This window comes from Taudactylus pleione, unplaced genomic scaffold (assembly GCF_031769625.1).
Source record: "Taudactylus pleione unplaced genomic scaffold, aTauple2 ptg000331l, whole genome shotgun sequence".
Classification (NCBI taxonomy): Eukaryota; Metazoa; Chordata; class Amphibia; order Anura; family Myobatrachidae; genus Taudactylus; species Taudactylus pleione.
This window is the reverse complement of record NW_028284732.1, coordinates 3,816,997-3,835,621: the sequence shown is the minus strand read 5'-3', so window position 1 is coordinate 3,835,621 and position 18,625 is coordinate 3,816,997. Positions and strand designations below refer to the sequence as shown.

The following is an 18,625-nucleotide window of genomic DNA, read 5'->3' as shown; positions in this document are numbered from 1 at the left end:
TTGGTGTTTGCTACCACAAATTTGCGAGCAGTTCTGGCTCTAAAATAACCCAGTGACGTGGTCATTGACGCTGCTGTTTTAAATATACACACCCATAAAACGCCCGTTTTGACCTTTAAGCACGCCTGCGTTCGGATCTCCACTCCCCATTTTCAAGCACCTTCCCCTGTTACCACCCACATACGCCTCATTCTGTCACTCAAAATAGCAGGCACTCGCTATATAGCGTACAAACGATTTTCGGCCGCACTGACTGGTTCGCGCATGCGTACTAAAAAGCGTACGCATGCGCAGATGTGCAAACATCGCTCGGAACGAGCGTACTGCCGCTAACGAGCGGCTCTGAATGAGGGCCATAGTTTTATCCATTTTTTTGCATTGTAAATGCACTTATTTAATGAATATTAAAATACAGTACAACAGTCAGAGAATAAGAACGGATAGTGAGATCTGAATGGTCAAAATAGAAAAATAGGGCTAGATATTTAAAGAGACGATTCTTTAAAAGCTGGGGAATCTTAAAAATCACATAAGGACTAGCCCCTCTGTTACTGTACATCATCATAATAAAGAGGTATATAATAATAATAAGGTACCAGCACAAGTTGGCTCCTGATGACAACTACAGCAATGGTGCATTATGGGGGATTTCCTAACAGGTAGACAATAACTAAAAAATCTTAGAGGATATCATCAGCCAGCTATATTTACACTGAGGGCCTGATTCAGAGTTGGGAATAGAGCAATAAATAGCAAGTCACTCACTATGTACCTGGACAAACCATGTTGCAAACCATGTTGGGTGCAAATACATACATTTTTATTTTTGCATGCAGGGTAAATACTAGCAGCTTTTGCTTGTAGCCCACACATGCTGGACAGCTTTATTTTTACACTGCAATTTAGATTTCATTGTAATGTCCCTATTGTAAGCTTATACAGAACATATCATCAGGGTGAGCTCTTAGGGCAAAATTTACTAAGTGGCGGGTTCTATTCTGTTCTAAACTCCGCCGGTTTCGACGGCGGGTTCTATTCTGTTCTAAACCCCGGGGGTTGGTGGCGGTTTTGCAGCGGTTTCTAAATGACAGCCCTATTCTATTCTATTCTAAAATGTGTTTTGACAGCAGTTTTGCAGCGGTTTTAGCCTTAGTAAATCTGCAGATAGCAAAACCGCCGCCAGACCGTAGTCAAAACAAGTTAAACGATATCGTTTAACGATAATCGTTCAAAAAATCGTTGTGTGTGTATGCAGCTTAAGTCCTCTCTGTGTTTCTTATGGTTTCAGGCTATGGTTACTTTTAAATTTAAGATCTGAAGGTGGTGTGAATTCTTCAGTGATGCCATCAATATCGCCCTACATGTATGAAACCACATATTCCTGTTCTTTGCAAAACCCTGGCCACACACTGGCAATAATAAATACCAGGAAGCCCCTATCAACATCCAAATATAAGGAAGGACAACAGTGGCTGCAGAGGATGGGGATCTGCTAATGAGCCAGAGGTAGAGCAGCTGGAGTAAAATACAATTATTGCTCTGAGGAAATCTAATAACATATAATTACAAAACTAGTCTCAGTAAGTTGAAGCATGAGAAAAAATGCATATCCTCTTTAAATAAATCTGTCCAGCATGTTATCTGTCACCTCACCCAGCTAAAGATATAAGATCATCACTTATCTTACTTCTTTTATTCACTTCCTTTTTTAGAGTGGCTAGACACTAGCTACTCGTATACTCACCTTGGGGGAGATGTATGATGGGGAGTTATAGGGTTTAGTGGTACAAGTGCACTTTATATGCGCTGATACCGCTTCTCCCCATGTATTAATATGGGGTTGGGCGTTAAATGACAGGGGCGCTATGCTTCCCCATCATTATCGGTGCTGTTATCTACAAGATAGCTCGCTGATGTGCCAGCCAATGTATGAATGGTCACTGGTACTAACCGTTCCGACAGCTGCAGCTATCGATTCTGACAGCTGCAGCTGTCGTTGCCCCACAACAGCAGTGACGGCACTGTCCCTGGCTGTGGTGGCTGCTGGGCTCCAGGCTGTGCATGGGAAATCTCGCACATGCCCACTGGAGCCAGCCGGGAGGTGCAACACATCACATCACATACGCTGTGAGGTCTGGCAGGGATCATCTGAGGGTGGAATTTTCACTCCGGCAGGTGAGATGTTTATACATCTCGTCGGTACTACTTCCTCCTTCGCCTCGGTAAAGAGTAGAAGTAGGAAGCGCTATAGCGGCACGATCTGTGCCACTATAATACATCTCCCTCCATATTACTGACATCCAGCATCGGATGTAGAAAACAATAGTAGATGCACCAAGTTTACACCAGGAAATGTAGCTTGACAATGGGCCTAACTAAGAGATGGATGCAAATCCTGTCACAACTATTATTCTGTAAGCAGCGGACTTGCAAAACTATGCTAATGACTAAGCTGATGTCTTGTGCACTGAGACACCCACCTACAGCGTCTAACATCCACCACTTATGTACAACAGAGGAAACATTGGTCACACATCGGTCGCACATGGAACTTCTGAGTGAGCCTATGCTGTCTCAGACAGAGTGGCTCTCCTAAAATGCCAGAGCCTCTCCAGATGTGATCAAGAAAAATTTGCAGAGGCTCACTGCAGTCCTGACACACCTGCATTTAACCACCCACTGTTATCTGCTCTAAATGCTGATGACTTGTCACTCACTTATGGATAAATCCTCTCTGTGAACGCTGTTTCTAATCCATCACTGTGTGTGCGCAGTGCGGCTTTGGTGCATGTGCAGTGGCAAAAAATCGCTCCACTACATCGACATTGCGTCCCTCTCTGAATCAGGGACAATATTAGTAGGTACAGTACCCAATTTGTACACAATTTAGCAGTTTAATGTCATAAAAATGGGGAATGTTTTTCCTTAGCTATAAGGAATCATTTTTAAGGGTTATGTACCAGGTTATAGCTATCACTATTACTGTGATTTGGGCTCTGACACTGCACAATAGTGGACAAATTTCAGGGGTACTTAAAACATGCAGGTCTATTAAAGATGTCGTTCCACACACAAGGGTCTTTAATAAATAGACCCCTGTGTGTGGACAGTGTTATTAATATATAGTTGGCATTAACATGTAAAATAAAATTAAATACTGATGCAAATACAAAATTAAAGTACTAGTTAAATTCTGTTAAATATAAACACCCTTTGTCTTCCCCTTTAAAAGAAATCAAATGGGAATACTAGTTCATACTGCACACCAATTGCTAATATTGATTAAATAATGCGAATAGACAGCAGCTACATAATGTATATGGTATCAGTGGTAGGGTTCAAGATCTACTCAAACAATCAGGAGCAGTTGCCTATCATCATCAATATTTGTGTGTGTTTTGCACCAGGGTTAGAGCTTCCTGAACGTATACCCTCCTGACACGTGCATAAAGGTCTTCGATGTGGTTTGGATGAGCAGCATTTGTGTAAACACACCCTTACTGTAGTCAGCCAATACTCAAACACCCCTCCCTTTCCTGTTCCACCTGTCTAAGCATAAAATGCGCCAGAATCTGCCTACAGACGCAAACATTTCAGTGTAAATGCACAGTTTGAAAACGTGAATTTTACAAAAAAAGAAAAAGATGTTTGCGTTTAACTCTACATCAGCCCCAGAATGCTCTGCACTCCTACTAAGTCCTTGATGTAAGATGTCAAACAAGATATGGCTGTCTGGCACTTGGTTTGAGAAACCTGATAACTTTAAGCAGAACTGCAGCCTGTTAGCTTGCACTCATTGGCTTTTGGCCAATGGCAAAAAAAGATCCTACATCAATTTCAATATATTCTGGACCACAAGCTAGGTGAGTGTTTTTTTATGAATATAGTAAACAAGTGTGCATTTTCATTAGTGTTGTCATGTTTTAATTTCTATGACAGATTCCACAAAGTAAAATATCACTACACTATTACATCACTGAGGAGTAGTTCCAAAACATTTTTCAATCAGATTTTCTGAATAGGGCATGTGGAAGTGCTCGGGTATTCAATGTGAACACTGTGTGCACAGAGCCAGGAACAAATCGGGAGTATGTGACCCACGGCAAACTCTTTGTCTGCCATTTACTGCCAATGATGATCCAGTGATGGCAGTATCATGGGCAGAAATGTGGTAATATCTCCAGTGCATGGTGGACCAACAGGGGTAATTAAGGAACCATTTGTAAATCTTTACCCAGAATTTATAAATAATGTTTAAACCCTCAGTCTTTCTGGAATAATATTGCTTTTTATAAACTATCTAGGACAATGTAAATAACTTTCGTTACTGCACTGCGATTATGGTAAATCTACTGCTGACTTTATATTTCATTTTCATTTGTTAATTTTGTTTTCCAGTAGATTCATTTCACACTAGAATGATCTTTTTATTTAAGAACAAATTGTGCAACCACGTAACAGTCTGGTAATTTTTCAATGGTGTGTGCTCTTTGGGCAGCAAGGCAATTTCTGTGATGTGGTTTGTTGTCAGTGTATATACTGTACTTAAACATTGCACTGCGGTGTCATTGTGTGCTATGATAGAGACCTGAAGTATTTGCACACCTCGCCTTGCAGGAATTATAAACTTTCTTATCTGCAGGTGTGCTGAACAAAGAGGAGGAAACCTAGGTTTACTAGTTCAGAAAAAGATTGTACCTCCAGCTTCCCTGATGCCATTGACACACAGAGTATTACACATTAACTCCTTCCTTGCCAGTGTTTATATTCTGCACAATTCTAAAAACATGGCGGCTCAGATCTTCACAATTCTGTCTTCCTAACATAAATCTGTACATTAAATCCTCACCTTGACCCTTTCAAATTGATTAGGGAGCTGAATATGTAGAAATTAAATTAACCAATTATCTGCCTCAAGACAGGAATTTTTGCTGCAGTAACTCTTTCAGGTCCCTTGCCTCTAGATATAATCCTTGCATTGCTATCTCCACTGATAAAAGCATGGTGAGGATTACACAATGACCTCCTGGGCATCTATATTTACTACAGTAAATCTATCTGCATTTTAATTAATAATAATAATTATTATTATTATTATATGCCCCCTTCTTACTTATTATAAATTACCGTTCCCTTACAAATGTACTCACTGATCCAACAACCCCTCAAATATTACTTTGATTTAGATTTTTCACAGGTTACTTTAACTACATGCTATTTGCCCTATTGTACATACTCTTTATTTAATTATAACCAATGCTAACAGAATATATATATCATGTTATGTACGATTATTTTTAGACCTCATGGTACTCACATGAGACCCCCTTACTGTATAATCCTATCAGGTATCTCTTTTTTTGCACACAATTTAATATAGTTATTCAGAGAGAACTCTTGACTTCCTATTACACACATGACTTGCATAATACACACATAGCTTAGCTATGACTATGTAGCCCATATGTACTAGTTACAGGTACCTCTGCTATTGAATACACGTACACATGCCCCTGGCCATGACTCCTGTGTGTAGAGAAGAGATACTCACAGGTAGCGCCTCTCCCCCTCACTCTGCTGGTGCATTGTCACTGAGAACCCGAACATCCCGCCCGGGACCCCTGCTTGCTTTATCACTGGGAGCTGGGTGTCCACGTTAAACCCTGAGCAGGACAGGCACAATCCTAAGAAGAGAGCGACTTGACCCGGACCCATCCTCATCCTCGTTGTACCTGAGCCCGATGCTAATCCTGTGTGTGGGGTCCCGGTGGTTCTGTCCCTGGTGCTGATCAGGAGATAAGGGATAAATTCCACTGTGTTCTAGTACTGAACCTTTGCACCAGTCTTTGGTGTCTTATTGATGTCCTAGATCTTATCCTGGTTCCTTGGTCCCGGTTGTGCCCATAGATCCCTGTTCTGGCCGACGGATCTTAGTTGTGGTCTAGCTTACACCTGATCCGAGTGGAATCCCTGTAATGGTATGGGAGCTCTCTCTCCTCGGTCCTGATCTCTTCCTAGTGTGTAGATCCGTGTCACCTCCCGGCGCAGTGTGAGACCTGTGTGATTGCCCTGTCCCACTCCGCCCTCTCAGACCCTCCTCCAGATATGCACTGTCTGACTGTCCCACCCACAGCACTGTCTACCCCTCTTCCTCATTTCCTCCAACGATCTCTCCAGCCTCTCCTCTGACAAATTCACCTTCCCTGCACCCCTGTTCTTTCTCTTCCCATCTCTTTCTCCTGTCTTCCGGTGAACTTCTCCCTTACACCCGGTACAGATCCCAGCAGGTCCTCTTAAAGGCGCCGCCCCGCTGCACCTGCCTGTGCTTGGTCAGATTTATCACACTCCACACAGATATGCAGCACTGCATCTACCTCACAGTTCACACACATATGCAGCACTGCATCTTCCTCACACTCCACACACATATGTAGCACTGCATCTTCCTCACACTCCACACACACATGCAGTGCTGTATCTTTCTCACACTCCACACACACATGCAGTGCTGCATCTTCCTCACACTCCACACACATATACAGCGCTGCATCTTCCTTACACTCCACACACATATGCAGCACTGCATCTTCCTCACACTACACACACATATGCAGCACTGCATCTTCCTCACACTCCACACACATATGCAGCACTGCATCTTCCTCACACGCCACACACATATGCAGCACTGCATCTTCCTCACGCTCCACACACATGCAGCACTGCATCTTCCTCACACTACACACACATATACAGCACTGCATCTTCCTTACACTCCACACACATATGCAGCACTGCATCTTCCTCACACGCCACACACATATGCAGCACTGCATCTTCCTCACGCTCCACACACATGCAGCACTGCATCTTCCTCACGCTACACACACATATGCAGCACTGCATCTTTCTCACACTCCACACATGCAGCACGGCATCTTTCTCACACTCCACACACACATGCAGTGCGGCATCTTTCTCACACTCCACACACACATGCAGTGCTGCATCTTTCTCACACTCCACACACACATGCAGTGCTGCATCTTCCTCACACTCCACACACACATGCAGCGCTGCATTTTCCTCACACTCCACACACATATACAGCACTGCATCTTCCTCACACGCCACACACATATGGAGCACTGCATCTTTCTCACACTCCACACACACATGGAGCACTGCATCTTCCTCACACTCCACACACGCATGCAGCACTGCATCTTCCTCACACGCCACACACATATGCAGCACTGCATCTTCCTCACACGCCACACACATATGCAGCACTGCATCTTCCTCACACGCCACACACATATGCAGCACTGCATCTTCCTCACACGCCACACACATATGCAGCACTGCATCTTCCTCACACACATATGCAGCACTGCATCTTCCTCACACTCCACACACATGCAGCACTGCATTTTCCTCACACTCCACACACATATGCAGCCCTGCATCTTTCTCACACTCCACACCAATATGCAGCACTGCATCTTCCTCACATGCCACACACAAATGCAGCGCTGCATCTTCCTCACACACATATGCAGCACTGCATCTACATCACAGTTCACACACATATGCAGCACTGTACCCTCACACTCCACCCACATATGCAGCACTGCATCTTCCTCACAATCCACACTCATATGTAGCACTGCATCTTCCTCTCACTACACACACATATGCAGCACTGTACCCTCACACTAAACACACATATGCAGCACTGCATCTTCCTAAAATTCCACACGCATATGCAGCACTGCATCTTCCTCACACTACACACACACATGCAGCACTCCATCTTCCTCACACGCCACACACATATACAGCACTGCATCTACCTCACACTACACACACATATGCAGCACTGCATCTTCCTCACACTACACACACATATGTAGCACTGCGCCCTCACACTACACACATATACATAGTACTGCACACTCACACTCCACACAGTTACGCAGCTCAGAACCTCCACACTGTACTCACGTATGCAGTGCAATATGCAGCACTGCACCGTCATACTAAACACATATATGCAGCACTTCACCCTCACATCACACACACAGACATGCAGCACTACACATTCATGATGCACACACATATGCACTGCAGAACTGCATCCTCACACTACACACACATATGCAAGACTGTACCTTCACACTACACACACATACATAGCACTGAATCCTCAACATACGTAGCGCTGCACCCTCACACTACACACACATATGCAGCACTGCACCCTTACACAACACACACATAGGTAGCACTGCACCATCACACTACACACACATGCAGCACTGCATCTTACACTATTATTGCACTTTATATGGCGTGTCAAAGTCGAATAATTGCATGCGACCGCAGTTCACCTGTTATCAGACGATTTGGTCGTTCCCTGTCCGATTTATGTTGGTACAATCCACAATGCACCATTGCGTGCGCACGCACCCAGTGTGCGCACGTATCCACACATTCGCACAACACTAAATAGCGAATAATATACAACACTCTCACACTGACAAACACAATATTCATGCAGGGTTTAGTTAATAATGAGAAACAGCTTCTGTATACATGTCTGAGAAAAGTAATAAAAAAAAATACACCAGGATACTATGAGTGTTTTACATATAAATTGAGAAGCCCTTCATACAGACAAGTATGGCTGTGGCAATTGAAATATAACCCAGACACTGATATGCACAATTGAATTTGTCTGAATGAAGAAGTTAGAAACAATGGGCCTGATTCAGAGCCGTTCGCTATTTGCGGTCGTTCGTTTAAAAACAAGGGGTGGCTATTCAAATGATCCGTACGCACATTGCAGTCTGTTCACACCTCTAAGTCTGAACGAGCGAGCAAAACATACGCTCGTTTATTTGTTAAAAACGCCCCCTGGCCGCTCGCACCATACGTCATGTCCGCTATTTATTAGATTAATCGAGTACATCGACCAGCGTATGAACTGCTCGCTATTCTTGTGGTTGGTGTTTGCTACCACAAATTTGCGAGCAGTTCTGGCTCTAAAATAACCAAGTGACGTGGTCACTGACGCTGCTGTTTTAAATATACACACCCATAAAACGCCCGTTTTGACCTTTAAGCACGCCTGCGTTCGGATCTCCACTCCCCATTTTCAAGCACCTTCCCCTGTTACCACCCACATACGCCTCATTCTGTCACTCAAAATAGCAGGCACTCGCTATATAGCGTACAAACGATTTTCGGCCGCACTGACTGGTTCGCGCATGCGTACTAAAAACCGTACGCATGCGCAGATGTGCAAACATCGCTCGTAACGAGCGTACTGCCGCTAACGAGCGGCTCTGAATGAGGGCCAATGGTCAGAGGTTTGCTTAAGAAGTACTGACAAGTGTATTCTAAATAGGCAGAGGAAAACCTTTGAATTAGCTATCAGACGAAGTGGCATCGGCAATCAGCTGGGGGTCTCCACCCTGCTTGAAAGTGAACCTCACTGCTTGTAACACCTTGCACTGTAGTTTTAAAATATGTTAGAAAGGGACAATATATACAGTCAGGTGCATAAAGGGACATTGACAGAATTTTCATATTTTGGCCTCTATTCACCACCACGATGGCTTTGAAATGAAACAAACAAAATGTGCTTTAACTGCAGACTTTTAGATTTAATTTGAGGGTAATTGCATCCAAATCAGGTGAACAGTGTAGGAATTACAACGGTTTCTATATGTGCCTCCCACTTTTTAAGGGGCCAAAAGTAATGGGACTATCAACTCAAAAGCTATTTCATGGACAGGTGAGGGCTATTCCCTCGTTATTTCATTATCAATTAATTAGGTAAAAGGTTTGGAGTTGATTCTAGGTGTGACATTTGGAATCACTTGCTGTCGATTCTCAATATGAGATCCAAAGAGCTGTCACTATCAGTGAAGCAAGCCATCAAAAATCAAAACAAACTTATCAGAGAGATAGCAAAAACATTAGGTGTGGCCAAATCAACTGTTTGGAGCATTCTTATAAAGAAAGAATGCACCGGAGAGCTCAGCAACACCAGAAGACCACGGAAAACAACTGTGGTGGATTACAGAAAAATTATTTCCCTGGTGAAGAAAAACCCCTTCACAACAGTTGGCCAAATCAAGAACACTCTCCAGGAGGTAGGTGTATATGTGTCAAAGTCAACAATCAAGAGAAGACTTCACAATAGTGAATATAGAGGGTTCACTACAAGATGTAAATCATTGGTGAGCCTCAAAAACAGGAAGACCAGATTAGAGTTTGCCAAACAACATCTAAAAAAGCCATTACAGTTCTGGAACAACAGAAGAGTATGGAGCAGGAAAGGAATTGCTCATGATCCAAAACATACCACCTTATCAGTGAAGCATGGTGGTGGTAGTGTCATGGTGTGGGCATGTATGGCTGCCAATGGAACTGGTTCCCTTGTATTTATTGATGATGTGACTGCTGACAAAAGCAGCAGAATGAATTCTGAAGTGTTTCGGGCAATATTATATGTTCATATTCAGTCAAATGCTTCAGAACTCATTGGATGGCGCTTCACAGTGCAGATGGACAATGACCCAAAGCATACTGCAAAAGCAACCAAAGAGTTTTTTAATGCTAAAAAGTGGAATGTTATGCAATGGCCAAGTCAATCCCCTGACCTGAATCCAATTGAGCATACATAACACTTGAAGGGAAAATGCACCAAGAACAAGCAGGAACTGAAGACATTTGCAGTAGAGGCCTGGCAGAGCATCACCAGGGATGAAACCCAGCGTCTGGTGATGTCTATGCGTTCCAGGCTTCAGGCTGTAATTGCCTGCAAAGGATTTGCAACAAAGTATGAAAAAGTGAAAGTTAGATTTAGGATTGTTTAGTTTGTCCCATTACTTTTGGCCCCTTAAAAAGTGGGAGGCACATATAGAAACCATTGTAATTCCTACACCGTTCACCTGATTTGGATGTAATTACCCTCAAATTAAATCTGAAAGTCTGCAGTTAAAGCACATCTTGTTTGTTTCATTTCAAAGCCATTGTGGTGGTGAATTGAGGCCAAAATATTAAAATTCTGTCAATGTCCCAATATTTATGCACCTGCCTGTATATATATTAAATCCATCATAAATACACTGAATTGCATAACACACACACATAGACTTACATGCATAAACAATGCACATTACGCGCAGTTGCGCTGTTTATCATAAGCACTCTACACATAAACGCACTACGCATATTAGCAACTTTACGCAATATTCTCTTACACATACACACATTTCCTAAAAGATTCCTTAGTATAAAGGCTAATATTAGAAGGTTTATTCGTTATTGTATAATGTTATAAAACACATGTATTTGATATCGAAGGTTTAGTATGTAGTAGCCACATCGTGTTTGGTGCTATTCTAAACCACATTTTATTTGCAGATCTCTGGTTCCATCGGCAAGGAGATCGCAACATGCGTCTGCAAGTTATGGATTATGGAGAATTATGTGTTACAATGTACTTTGTATGTAGTGTCTACTGATTAGTTAAAACACACACAAAGAGCCATTGGAGGGCTGAACTACCATTGTACCAACTGACCTGTGACAGAAGAACCAATAGGATTATGCCAACTCGTTTCTATTGTATTGCCTACTCTCTGTAAGGGTATATATTCAGGCGCTCTAAATTCAGTAGGGAGTCATCATATTCTTTCTGCTGACGGAGGCTTCACCTTTGATGCTGGAAATCTGGATCCAGAGCGCCTGCGTAATGTATTGACTGTACCTTGTTTATGTATAATCTTTTGCGCCAATTGTATTTTAGATCAAGGCGTGTAACTATCTGCTTTTTGGTGAATAATATCTTTTTGTGCTTTGGAACCACAATCAAAATCATGGAAAGCAATTATTTCTTGTGCGACTTATAACGCTAAATAGCGACATTTAGGGTGTATAGATAAGTGGGAATTAATAGGTGCCACAAGTGTTCCGCAGCGTCTTACATAGTACATAAAACTAATAAGTGGACAAGTAACTTACATTACAGTGCATGACAAGGACACGATTTATATACATTGTTGCAATAGCGATTAAAGTACTCACAATAAGCAGCAGGGAGTTGGCAGTCAAGGAGTAAGGAGTAGAAGAGAATGTAAAGAGAAGCATATGGGGGAAGAGGTCCCTGCTCATGAGAGCTTACATTCTAAAGGGGAGGGGCAGACAGACAGGCGTGATACAGAAGGGGAAGATAGGGAGGAAAGAGCATGAAGTTGGTTAGAATATGCATTACTGTAACCTCACACTACACACACATGTAGCACTGCACCCTCACACTACACATATGCATACTCACATTAAATACACATGCAGCACTGCACACTTACATTAAATACACATATGCAGCACTACACTGCACATGCATGGAGTTCTCCATCTTCACACAAATATGCATCACTGCACCCTCACACATATGCATATAATAGATTGACAATAAATATGTTGATACCAGATGGTCGACATGTAATAGGTCGGCAGTGTAAAAAGGTTGACTGTAAAAAGGTAGACACAAATGGACAACACAGAAATGATCGACACAATTTTTTGGGTGATTTAACCATAATTTGAACCGTCCCCCTAGTGCCTACACCTAACCCTAGCCTTCCTCTAGTGCCTAAACCTAACCCTAGCCTTTCCCTAGTGCCTAAACCTAACGCTAGCCTTCCCCTAGTGCCTAAACCTAACGTTAGCCTTCCCCTAGTGCCTAACCCTAGCTCAGGGGTCTTCAACCATTAAGATAGTGTGGGCCACATTAAAAAATTCAACGAAGCCCGAGAGCCACTAAGCTATATTGCGGTATTTAGACTCTAAATTTTGGAGGATTCTAAAACCTTTTCCAGACTCAAAAGGCCATAATGAAGACTTCAAAAGATAATTTTATTATATTAATGAGTGAAACATGATCTGTTTACCTTTTTTACAATAATGTGTTCATGTCAGTGCGAAACTTGGCATTGCTTTTGCTTGGCCAGCTTGTCGATGTTGGCATCAATGATGTAAAACTAATAAAGACTCACTGTTGTATACACTACAGCATGTGTGTGTTTGTAGGGCAGGTTGTTTCTATGAGAAGTGCCCGCTGAAAGTTGCTGACCTTAAGGTTGTATCTGGCTTTCGTGATCAGTGCAGCCCACCGGGAGAACTGCGATGTGTGGCTGCACTGTGCTGTCCTACAATGGAGCTTTCTGGATGGCTGCACTCTGCACTGATGGGACCAATGTGCTGCTGACATGGAGGACACATCAGAGCCTCTCCCCTCTTCCTTCCTGGCAGTGCATCCTCTCACTTCCTGGCACAGAGACTTTGTTTAACCCCTTCAATGCCAGTGTCCCCGCCACCAATCTCTCCCCCCAACACCTTTAGCGCCAGCGTCCCCGCCACAAATCTCCCTCCCACCCCCCAACCTGTGCCCCGGTCATCGGACCACGGGGAATAGCTCCACGGGCCACGGGTTGAAGACCCCTGCCCTAGCCTCCCCTCCCCCTAGGACCCAAACCTAACCCTTCATCTACTGCCTAACCCTAACCGTCTCCTCCAGCAGCCTAACCCTCCCCCAAGCTCCTAACCCCTAATAATTAAAAAAGTTGAAAAAACATGTGTCAACCTTTTGAACATATCGACCTTCTACACCGTCTATTGTACATGTCTACTTTTTGACCAAGTCGACCATCTGGTGTCGACCTATTCATTGTCGATCTTTCATCCAGATACCCAGCACTGCATGCTTACCCTACACACACACTGCACTCTCACACTACACACATATATTCAGCGCTGTACCTTTGCACGAACGCTCATAAGTAGGATTGCACCCTCACACTACACACATGCAGCACTGCACACTTATACTAAACACACATCTGCAGCACTGCACCCTCACACTGCACACAAATGGAGCTCTTCACCCTCACACATCACACACATATGCAGCACTGCACCCTCACACTGTACACACATGATGCACTGCACACATACTTAGCACTGCACCCTCACACTACACACACCCAGCACTGCACCCTCATAACACATCCATGCGTACATACATATATATATATATATCTATGCAGCACTGCACCCTCACACTTTACACACTAATAATGCAGCACTGCGCCCTCACACTGTACACACATGATGCACTGCACACATACTTAGCACTGCACCCTCACACTACACACACCCAGCACTGCACCCTCATAACACATCCATGCGTACATACATATATATATATATCTATCCAGCACTGCACCCTCACACTTTACACACTAATAATGCAGCACTGCGCCCTCACAGTGCACACACACATATGCAGCTCTCCACCATCTCACAGTTTTACGCAACACTCATGCAGTTACAATTGAGCTCTACTCAAACTGTGTAAACACAGCACCTGAAGGAATTTATCGGTAACAAATATGACTGATAAGTACAGTATATCACTAACACTATGCATATCTTTACCAGCCTTGAACTACACTGCATTAGCCTGAACTTACATTATATACTCTTGCACACACTGAACAAGGCAAATTATAATTGTTGCACCCTTTTGTACTGCTTTCATACCCCAGCATATTCTTCAAAAACTCAATAAAAAAGAATTAATTCTGTATAATCATACTTGTCTTAGTGTTTCTTGGTGTTTGTTTACAGTTATATACAATATTTAGTATTATTATTGTATATTTGTTCTGTATTTTATAATTATTTTAGAAAGTCTGCAGAGAGTAGTGCAGTTGGTTAGTATGCATAAAAGATGCATTTAATGTTTTAGGGGCTTTCCATTTTTTATTATTCATTTGTCAAAATGGTATACTTGCATAGGCACCGGAATGGTGGGGAGCAAGGGAGTGGCTCACCCCTCCCTCCAACCTTTGAGAGAGGTGCCCTTCCCTCACACCACAGACCCCCTCTCTCCACAGCACAGACCCTCCTTCTGTCACAGCACAGACCCACCCTCCCCTCACAGACCCTTCAGCATAGACTCTCTCCCCCCACCCCTCCCCGCCAGCTCCAACAAACTTACCTGCCAAAGGACACAAAGGACAGAGAAAGAAAGAGAGGGCTATTCGCTGGGGCACTCTTCATGACAAATGTCCACTTTCATTTATGTATGTTGATTGATAATAGAAAATGATATCAATTACACCCTACATAACCAGATGTTACACAACCTTATATGCACAGCCAATAGAAAAAGGATTGGTGTATGAGCATATTAGCAATAAATGATCCAACCTATTTCCTCATATTAAAAATTAACTTTTAATCAGAGTTGTATTAAAAATTGAAAATGAATATCCCTTCAAACAAAATTAGAGTTATTAGATAAGGGCGAAAATAGAATGTATTGAAAAATAAGATAAAATCTCTACATGCGTTCATACATACATGTGGATAGGTAAATACCCTGGTCGTAAATAAATAACCATTGCAATAAAAATATCTTATCCTCTGGATATATGTGGGTTGTTATAATGGTACTGAGTTGCCACTCTGCTGAGTTACCAATCGTCCTAATCCACCTCCGGTATTAATGACCTACAACACCTGGTATTCCCAAGTGATCTCCCATCCAGGTACTGACCAGGCCCATAACTGTATAGCTTCCAAGATCAGACGAGATTGAGCATATCCAGTATGGTATGATTGTAGATAATTCCCAACTGGGGAGTGTAAATACCCAGGTACACACAGCGTAAGAGTGTATGTAGGACTAACTCACCAGAGAAGTCCACTTTGTTAAATAATACACAGTATCAATAAAAGTATTGCATGAGCGTACTTTAATTGCAATTATACAGTAAGTCACATGGTTAGACATATAAAGTAAAACAGTCAAGTATAATTGTCTGACTGATTACTAATGTATTTGATCAGTCAAATAATATGTTCCAATAGGCTCTTAAATATGCTGTTCATGTGACAGTGATATTTGTATATTAATCTAAAATAACATAAATGCACGTAATACGGTCTGTATGATAAATGATTAGATTCAATCCTATTAATAGGCAGTTTGTAAATAGTGCATTCTAACCACTAAATCGTACAATAAGTAGCGTAACAAGTGATTCCATTAAATCTTGTGAGTAGGCAATCAGTGATAACACTTTCCAAAAGCCTAATCATAAATGGTTAGCACAGCAGCCAGAATAAAGTGATGCGTATTGTAATATATCTCGGACCTCATAAAGCTCATAAGGTACGCAGAAAAAAATATAGGTTGTCAGTATAATACTTATACTCCACTATTAACAGACAGAGTATGTTGTCGTCTAATGAATAAGTAATGAGCATATAGATATATGCAATCATCCAAATAATTAGCTCAAATGTTATTCAGCATTTACTTGCACACTTATAAAATAAACAATAAACTGGGACAGCACAGACCTGCATGACTCTTCGAGTAGCTCCAGCAGTCCTGTCTCCTTAACAGCGGGGGACCAAGTAAGTGACAGTGGCTGTGGCTGGCGGCTCCTACAGATCCGGGGCTGGTTATGTTTGGTTATGTTTCTGGGGGAGGGGGCACATAATTTTTTTCACTGATCTGTGAAGGCTTCTGTATAACTTTCACCTTTTTATGCTAGTCACATTAAAGGTGTGAGTTTATATAGGAAATACTTGCACATATTCGCATAGTGTAGTAGCCTCGAACTCAAAAGTTTGCAGGCTACTACATTTGCAAGTCCCGGCACCAACTCGCACCCTGGCCCGTCAAGAGCGGCGCTGGGCCCGGTAAAATAGGGGACATGGCCTAATCGTGGGAGGCGTGGCCACGCCCCGTAGGTAAATAAAAAGTTTTGCAGCGCCGCGTGCTGGCAAGGTGGGGCGCAGTGAGCCCCCCAGCACGGCGCATAACCAGTAGGGGGCGCGATCAGCTTGATCGCTCCCCCCACAGGCATACGTAGGAGACTGCTGTGGCTGCATCTTAGCAGCCATGAGCAGTCTCCAGGGTAGCCCAGCACACAGCTGCTGTGTGATGTAAGAGGGGGGGAGCGGTGCCGGACCCGGGACACCACCGGGCCCTTCCAGCAAGCCCGGGCCCGGGTAATTTGTACCCGCTCCCCCCCCTCTCTTGGCGCCCCTGCTCACACCTTCAAAAAATTTGAGAATGTGCGAGTTGGATTTTTACCTAAAACTCACACCCTATTACATTTGGCCCCACATGTTCAGAGACCAGAAAAGTGCCATTTTTATGGCACTGTGTTGCTGGCTTACTAAGTCTTATACTGTATTGTTACAGTGCTTCCGGAAAGTATTCACAACGCTTCACTCTTTCCACATTTTGTTATGTTACAGCCTTATTCCAAAATTGAATAAATGCATTTTTGTCCTCAAAATTCTGTGAATACTTATATACATGTGATTTCTTAGTGTTGTTTTTTTATTACATTTGCAAAAAAACACAAAAAAACTTTTTACACGTTGTCATTATGGGGTATTGTGTGTAGAATTTTGAGCTGACTGCACAGGGGGCTGGGGGGGATTGGAGCTGACTGCACAGGGGGCTGGGGGGATTGGAGCTGACTGCACAGGGGGCTGGGGGGGATTGGAGCTGACTGCACAGGGGGCTGGAGGTGGTGAAGGTTGGAGCTGACTGCACACAGCTGAGGTGACATGGGCCGGGGAATTACGCTGACATGCACTGGGGCTGGGGGAATGGGGCAGAGAGACGCACACTGGGGTCAGGGGAATGGGGCTGAGAGACGCACACTTGGGCAGGGGGAATGGGGCTGAGAGACGCACACTGGGGCCGGGGGAATGGGGCTGAGAGACGTACACTGGGGCCGGGGGAATGGGGCTGAGAGACGCACACTGGGGCCGGGGGAATGGGGCTGAGAGACGCACACTGGGGCCGGGGGAATGGGGCTGAGAGACGCACACTGGGGCCGGGGGAATGGGGCTGAGAGACGCACACTGGGGCCGGGGGAATGGGGCTGAGAGACGCACACTGGGGCCGGGGGAATGGGGCTGAGAGACGCACACTGGGGCCGGGGGAATGGGGCTGAGAGATGCACACTGGGGCCGGGGGAATGGGGCTGAGAGATGAACACTGGGGCCGGGGGAATGGGGCTGAGAGATGCACACTGGGGCCGAGGGAATGGGGCTAAGTGATGCACTGGGGCAGAGAGATGCACACTGGGGCTGGGGGAATGGGGCTGAGAGATGCACTGGGGCAGAGAGATGCACACTGGGGCCGGGGGAATGGGGCTGAGAGATGCACTGGGGCAGAGAGATGCACACTGGGGCCGGGGGAATGGGGCAGAGAGATGCACACGGGCTGGGGGAATGAGGCTGAGAGCCACAGGTGGGCATGATGATGGAAAGATGCAGGGGGTCCTGGGGCTGGCGAAGCCCAGTATATGTTATATGGTTATGATGATGACATGGGTTATATTTCTGCGTAAACAGACATCTTCCAGACAATGTTATCTCCTACATGAATAGTGAATACCGGCTGAAGACGCTGCCAAGTGAAGCTCAAATTCCTCAGAGGTTCCCCGTTGCAGAGAAACCACCATATAGGTAAGAAAAGACTTTCAAACTGACTGGGGCCACAAAAACT

General features: G+C 44.0%; 1 protein-coding gene and 1 pseudogene across 4 annotated transcripts in view; both read right to left on the bottom strand.

The window, feature by feature from the left end:
• Positions 1–18,625, bottom strand: part of ITGA3 (integrin subunit alpha 3) — a 155,710-nt gene that overhangs the window by 127,126 nt on the left and 9,959 nt on the right. Inside the window, exon 1 of one of the 4 annotated variants that reach the window (XM_088443593.1) lies at positions 5,552–6,150. The exons of 2 other annotated variants lie outside the window; for them this stretch is intronic. In XM_088443593.1, coding sequence (XP_088299719.1) covers positions 5,552–5,721 — 170 coding nt within the window. In that variant the 5' untranslated portion in view covers positions 5,722–6,150. Of the gene's footprint in view, positions 1–5,551; positions 6,151–18,625 lie in introns of those variants that run through there. One more of the 4 variants, XM_088443594.1, reaches the window with a different exon arrangement.
• LOC148509147 (5S ribosomal RNA) lies at positions 15,592–15,710 on the bottom strand (annotated as a pseudogene).